Source organism: Paramisgurnus dabryanus, chromosome 21 (assembly GCF_030506205.2).
Source record: "Paramisgurnus dabryanus chromosome 21, PD_genome_1.1, whole genome shotgun sequence".
NCBI classification, from domain to species: Eukaryota; Metazoa; Chordata; class Actinopteri; order Cypriniformes; family Cobitidae; genus Paramisgurnus; species Paramisgurnus dabryanus.
Window position 1 is genome coordinate 29921440 of NC_133357.1, and position 7636 is coordinate 29929075.

Consider the following 7636-nt stretch of genomic DNA (forward strand, 5'->3'; position numbering starts at 1 on the left):
TAAAAATCTGAAATGTCCTTTCGGCATGATGCTTAATATCAGTGGTGACGTCTTTTAATGAGCATTTTACCTGAAAAAAGTTATCAAGTGTCCCAATGTTTAGTGAACCAGTGCACACCAGCCAGTTTAGTAGTGTAAGTTTTTATTTTTTATTATTCATAAAACTGAAAGGGCATGTTTGTGTAATGAATGACAGATAATGATGCTTAATGTCTTCTCTCTCCAGTACAGCAGGAGGCGCTCTCAGCTCTTTAGTCCGCCGATAAACCCACAAAAAATAAATAAATAAAGAGCGCGCGTGTGATGTGTTTGTGTATCCTCAGGGTTTTTCTCTCTTACGTGTTTTATTGATTGTAAACAGAGTCTTGTCTCTGTGTATTTTAGTTGTAATAATGAGAGATGAGATGGATGCGATGTGCTGTAAATCAGTAGGAACTGATCTGTCCATGCTGGATATTGAGGATTTCATCACAGAAATCTCTCAGCTGAAGAAAGAGGTGTCATTACTGGAGGCAAAGCTGAGGTCAAGAGGAGATGAAGGACTAAATGGAGAGGTTTGTACATCTTAAGAAGCCTTTACCTGTTTTTTTACAGCATTACATTTATTATAATCTTACTCTGTGTGTTGTGTTGTGTTGTTAGGATGTGGATGTGGTTTGTTGTGAATCTTCCACACAGGACTCAGATCTCAGTCTGACTTTACTCTGTTATACTGAGCCAAAGCACACAGACACTCAGGACACTACAGTGTGTGACAGTAAACAGAGCTTACAGGAGGATCAAACCTCCACAGAGTCTCTGGATTCTGTCTGTAACGCCGGAGAACAGCAGCAGATCCTGAAAATGTGTTCAGTCAAACTCATCGACTGCAGGAACCTCATGATGAAGATTAAAACTGAACCTACAGAAGAGGAAGATCACACTGAGGAAGATGAGGTCTTTGATGATGATGATGTTGACATTCATGTTGATGGTGGTGATGATGATGGGGATTATGATTTTCATGATGATGGTGGTGATGAAGATGGTGGCAATCATCATCATGATGATGATATTAATGATGATGGTGGTGATGAAGATGACAATCATGATGATGATGATGATATTGATGATGGTGGTGATGAAGATAACAATCATGATGATGATGATGATATTAATGATGATGATGGTGGTAATGAAGATGACAATCATGATGATGATGATGATGATTTTATTCCTTCAGGTAAGTAAATCCTACTTTTTGTTGTTTTTCAAAAATATTTGTATTTTATTTTAGATTTGTGACAGCAAAGTCTGTTAAGATTCTTTCTAGGCATGCAGTGCAACCAAATTTCACAATAATTTAGGAAACCTCCTGTAGTGTCAGGTGGGCTTAATTTATTTTCAGATGTGGGTTGGTCATTTCTGTCATAACTATCTTTTCAACCTATTTGAAGCAACTTTCACACCGTGATTAGTCCGTACTGATTTAAAGAGCACCAATTATACAATTCATGATTTAAAATAGTGTAAGTGTGTATTCGTACATGTTAACGATACGCAAAAGGTACAAACCCCAAAGTAACCGATGACGCAAGTTATCGTCTCCAACTTAAATCTCTTCTCTTGGACTACAACAAACACTTGGATCGTAGGCAACAGTTACATTTTTCTCCCTGTTGATGTGAACATTCAACATTCATTATCATTATTCTGCCCACTTCTGACTCACAGCCTTTGAGTAGTTTATGTTTTTATATTTAAAGAATTTACTACCGAGTAAACCATGATTAAAACACAAGTGTTGTGCAGGGCAGAGTAGTGTTTGTTGTTTCTACAATCACAAATGCAGACATGGTTTTAATGTTTTAGTATCCTTACCTTTCCAATCTGTTACGTCACGCTCAAGCCACACTGGTAAAGTTGATCGATCAGTTTGGTCATCTGCATTTTTTTTGGATCAAATTCAGGCTCGTATAGATAAGGTAGTAAATATTATACTAACTCCTGTCAGCATTGCACTGTGAGCTGATCTTCCAAACATGGTAAGGAGCGTTATATTTCCAGCTGACGTCAGAGGTATTCAGGCAAATCACAACGTACAGATTAGCTGGCCAATGGGATGACACCTTGCTTTTCAGAACGATGAGCTTTGTAACAAATGAGGAAGGAAGGCAGGGATATCTAGAGCAACAAAAATTTAAGGTATGTGGAAAATAATGCATTTTTTAACCATAAACCATGCAAAGACATTGTATTACACCAAATAACGTTGTTTTTAGCAATGAATAGGTGCGTTTCAACGCGGCATACATCAATACTATGGCTCAGACTGCATAATCCAGTCATTCAACTTTGTTTTCCTTAGGTACGTTTACATGCAACCAAATAATCTGTTTTTAATCATATTGATGGCTCAATCGTACTGAAAGTCTTCATGTAAACACATTAATCAATACGATTGTGGATGATCGGATGCAAATTTGGATCGTATTGAAGGGGGTGGTGTCCTGGTCGGGCCAATGGTTCACATTTTCACATGCCCTGCCAAAATTTTCACTGGCCCCAATAAAAAAATGTTAGTGTCACATATTTAAAAAGAATAATTCTAAAGTCAAATATAATTTTATACATATCAGTGGTGGCTGTTGACTTTTTTTTTCGAGGGCGCTCGATGCGAAGTTCGTCACAAAATGTATGTAGCCCGTGATGTTTGTGTTTTTTTTTTTTTTCAAAATATGTGTTCTGCACATCGAGAGATCCTGTGTGCATCACGTGTCTTGTCAAAATAAGTGCCTGCTGCAGACGCGTCTAAAGGGTTTAAAAGATACCTCGTATAATTTCATGCCTAAACAGAGTTTAGTGTTAAGGGAGTGTCTTGCATGTATTTTGTGAACGTCCGCGTCTCATTTATCATAAACGGTTTTGGTGCGTGTGCAGAAGAGAACTTATTTTGAATTAGCGCCCCTCGGATGAGCAGTCACGAGCCGCCACTGATACATTACAACAGACATGTTCCAACGAGAAAGGTTCCCAAATTTTCTGCTTTACCTGTTAACTGACAGCAAACTGCAAATTATTTCATCATTTCTTTCGTTGTGTTTTTTAAGTAAACATCTGCTTCCAAAATGTTAAATAATATACTTTGATAATATATTTTAGTGACTAAGGGTGAAGCACTGGCCCGATCGGGCAAGTGACAATATTTTTTACTGGCCCGAACATCTCTCATGCTTGCCCCGGGCCACTGGCACAAAGAAGTTTTAAACAAATGTATGTACATGAATACATGCAAAGATTGACATTTTTACATTATTCAAGAAATGCAATCTATGCATATTATGGAAGATGCAGGGGGTGTGGCCTCAGTGGCCCATCAGTAAGCAGCGTGACTGAGGAATGTGCAAAAAATTCAACTGAAATTGCATTAAATCTTGTTTTAAAAAGATTTTTATTACCTACGTTTAAGTTATAGGCAACTCTGCAGTTGTTTTCAGTTTCCAGTTTATTCCTGTTAAATCTCATATATTCTCGTTAATTCCCATTTTTTCCAGCCTTGTTAATAACACACATACATGTATAAATGTAAGAAAAAATTATATTATGTTATGTATAATATTTTTAAATTTATATATTATTACAAAAATATCCAAATCTAAATATATAAAAATATAAAAATCCAAATATATAAAAATATATATATATATATATATATATATATATATATATATATATAAAATACACTTTTATTTTGAATGCAAATAATCACGATTAATCTTTTGACAGCCCTAACTGCAACTATTGATTGTATGACGTGTCCAACATTCCATCCGGGCACTTAAAGTGTGAACAAACTTCTTGCACTATTTAAAGTACAAAATAATGTCAAACATTGAATAAGTGTATGGAATTTGCCATGGACCTTTTGTGTGTCTATTATCATATTTAGCAGTCAAGATGGGACTTAAGCTTTACCCTGCTGCTGTTTAAAATGTAAAACGAATTTTGTTTTTGGTCATGTATAAAAAGTTATAATTAGTATTTTGTTCATTTTAGGTGTGAAGAGTGATTCATGTTGTGATGGAGAAATAATGCCCTCAACATCAAAAGAGCGACAGACAGCACAAACTCTTTCCTGCATCACCTGTGGAAAGACATTCAGCTCACAGAGACGTTTAGAGAGACATGAGAGAAAACTTCATTCAGAAGAGCACAAGGAGAAGAAAAAGAAGCAGTTTCACTGTGAGCGGTGTGGGAAGGATTTCGTCTTTTTTCTTGGTCTGAAACGCCACATGATGACACACAGTGATGAAAAGTCTTTCCACTGCACTGAATGTGACAAATATTTCATCACCAAAGAAAATCTTGATGTTCATCGGAAAATCCACACGGGAGAAGTTCCGTACAAGTGTCCTCACTGTGAGATGAGATTCAGCAATGGATCCCATCTGAAGACACACGTGTGTTTACAAACCAATGAGAGACTGTTTCAGTGCGGTGAGTGTGAAAAAACATTTAGGGATTTTCCGGCTCTGAAGAAACATCATAAAATTCACTCTGGACAGAAACTCTTTCAGTGTTCACACTGCGACAAACGTTACAGTCGGAAACCTCAGCTGATAGTCCATGAGAGAAGTCACACTGGAGAGAAACCCTTCGTCTGCTCTCACTGTGGAAAGAGCTTCGCTGATCCATCTCATTTCAGAGTTCATCAAAAGGCGCACACAGAAGAAAAATCGTATCACTGCAATGTTTGTGGGATGAGTTTTAATCGTAACAGCACTTTATTTATGCATCGTAAACGTCATACAGGTGAAAAACCTTTCAAATGCGCTCACTGTGACAAGACGTTTATTTATATAGGTGTCCTGAGAGCCCATGAGAGAGTTCACACCGGAGAGAAACCTTGCCTCTGCTCCATCTGTGGAAAGTGCTTTTTTGATTTAAATACTTTAAAAGTTCATCAGAGAATTCACACCGGAGAGAAACCTTATCAATGTAGTGTTTGTGAGAAAAGTTTCAGTAGACGTGACATTTTAGTGTCACACATGAGAACTCATACAGGTGAAAGACTTCACAAATGCACTCTGTGTGGGAAGACGTTCGCTCGATCGGATGTCCTGAGGACCCATCTGAGAGTTCATACCGGAGAGAAACCTTACCGCTGCTCCATCTGTGGAGAGAGATTCGCTCATTTAGGAAGTTTTCATAATCATCAAAAGAAGCATGCGAAGGAACAAACTACACCCAAATCATCAGACTGTCTTTCTGTTTTGACTCAACAAGAGCTCCTTGGCTAAACATTTTAATTTGATTAACTGAAAGCTGAAATATAATTTATGACAGCATCAATGTTTTATGTTTACGTAGAGATTTGTTAGTTGGCAGTTCTTGTTGCATTACTTGCCAAAAGTGACTGTTCAAAAATGAGAAATGCTATTCTGTTTTAGGGCGGAACCACAGTTTGAATGTTGGGGGGAACCAAAACATACCATATAGCAATAAACATACGTCCATCTGTAGCATGTAAATGGGATCGCACACCTGCCGGGCCGCGCTGTTCTAAAAAAAATCAAACACATTGTTTTCTATGAGTATACGCACACCGGCACCGCAAGGCGCCACCCAGCTGTGACTCAGGAAGTTGCTCAAATCCCTGTTGCGCCACACAGCGCCACTTACATAGTTTAACATTAAAAGACATCATATTTGTCCCAAATCATTAACGATTAACATTGGCTGCTAACGTATATTTTGCATTTTGAAGTAGACGCTATCTGACGAAGCTCACGCTATTTAATGTGCACTTCAGGTTTACAATACCTCCGAGTTGTCCTAGACGCGACTCGACGCGGTGCGACGCTGAGCTGCGCAGCTGGTGTGCGATCCCCTTAAGGTGTACTCTTACCATTAGTACTGCCTCACGATTAGTTGTGACTAATTGTTTGCAGAATAAAAGTTTTTGTTTACATAATATATGTGAGTGTACTGTGTATGGGGGGCCCCAGGTCATTTGACTTTACTTAGGGCCCCAAAATGGACACTGTGTTTACATTTCTTAACCCATTTCAATGATTTTTGATCCGTGTGAAGTACATGTGTGTTAAGTCTACAGTTGCTTAGAATCAAATAGTTAAAACTTACTAAAATTATTATTTTTTTATAATGAAAAGGTATACGGTTGTCATGTTTGATTTGGCTTGTGGAGGCTTCCCTAATATATTAGCTTCATTGTGAATATCGCTTTTGTTTTATTAAACACAAGTATTTAGTTTCTTGTGCTTTAAGCAAAATCAGCAAAACAAAGAGTGAGTCTGCATACTTACACTCTAAAAAAAATCGGGTTGTTTTTAACCCAGGGCTGGGTAACTTACTATAGGACAGAACACATTTCTGGGTTAAAATGACCCAAATAATGGGTTGTTTCAACCCAACTGCTGGGTTGTTTCAACATGTTTGATTAACAATAACCCAGCATGTGTTCTGTCCATAGTTACCCAGCCCTGGGTTAAAAACAACCCAATATTTTTTAGAGTGTATAACATACATTTAGCAAATATATAAAACAACAATTAACAATTTAAGAATTATTTGAGGAAAACCTGTCTCTTCTTCCAGCTACCCCCCAATACCTCCTCATATGTTTTTTTTTTTTTAGGAAACCGTCAATATGTCACTTAGTATAACCAGCAAACTAAGGATGACAGTTTATTGCATGATTCAATTTTTTTTATGTAAACATTGTGAATTCTCATTAGTAGGCTATCAACATTCTTAGCTAAATAGTCTATAGCTACCCGTTTCTTATAGACTAAATTACCTCTAACAGATTTCTGTTGCCTGTACACCACAGCTCCTCAAACACATTGCACATATTAAAACAACATAAACATGAGTACGTACACGGGATTTGTCTGACGTTGCTGCGGGGAGTGGGCAGGGCATCTCATCTATATGATCTTTGGCTTCGCCCATTTGTGCTTCACCCATGCAGTGACGTACCGGTTTTGTTCTGGTCACAACGCTCCGCATAATACGAAATATCGTCGCACGAGTTTGCGTTTCAGGTCTGACTCATTCGCATGCGTGTGAATGGAAGCCAATGGAAGAAAAGTCTAGTGTGACCGGCCCTCATCAAAACGTAGAGGACGGGACACTTCAGCATCTAAGAAAAAAATTGATGAGAAGCTGAAGTGTAGAGTGATGTCATAAAAATTCTACCTTTTTGCGCATGTTTTGCTTAGGCCTATATTTCTGGACCATATCAGTTATATTTTTTCCTAAGCCTAGAGTATTTATACTAAAAGCAAAAAAGTTTTAATTTCAATATTTATTCGATATTCAATATTTTCATATTATATTAATATTAAAATAATATATTAATATATTAATGTTCTTATTAATATATTTATATAAAATAACCTTTGACGTCCCAATAACTTTTCTGTGTCATATCCTTACTGTACGTTTTTTTTTAGAATCTAAAAATGTAAGGATAGTTTACTTATCTAAATGGTGAAGAATTAATAATAGAAACCGTATATATTACCATGGTACATGCACATACATGGCAAGAGCAGGTTTATTGTAAGTGCTGTTAACCAACAATAGCGCGAGATTAAGCGCATTCGAGGCGCCGCGTTCATAATCGGGAGCG

At 37.3% G+C, this 7636-nt stretch overlaps 1 protein-coding gene across 1 annotated transcript; it reads left to right on the forward strand.

Annotated features, from left to right (window-relative positions):
* Positions 1 to 289: 289 nt before the first annotated feature.
* Positions 290 to 6349, forward strand: LOC135775943 (uncharacterized). The gene is made up of 3 exons (XM_065286543.2): positions 290 to 554; positions 643 to 1222; positions 4036 to 6349. Exons 1-3 carry the CDS (start codon positions 393 to 395, stop codon positions 5277 to 5279), a joined length of 1986 nt encoding a protein of 661 aa, XP_065142615.1. The 5' UTR covers positions 290 to 392; the 3' UTR covers positions 5280 to 6349.
* The last annotated feature ends 1287 nt before the right edge of the window (positions 6350 to 7636 follow it).

Coding starts and splice junctions, on each gene's coding strand:
- LOC135775943 (XM_065286543.2), top strand. CDS start 393: ATGAGAGATGAGATGGATGCGATGTGCTGTAAATCAGTAGGAACTGAT. Junction 555..642: donor ATGAAGGACTAAATGGAGAG/GTTTGTACATCT, acceptor TTGTGTTGTTAG/GATGTGGATGTGGTTTGTTG. Junction 1,223..4,035: donor TGATGATTTTATTCCTTCAG/GTAAGTAAATCC, acceptor TGTTCATTTTAG/GTGTGAAGAGTGATTCATGT.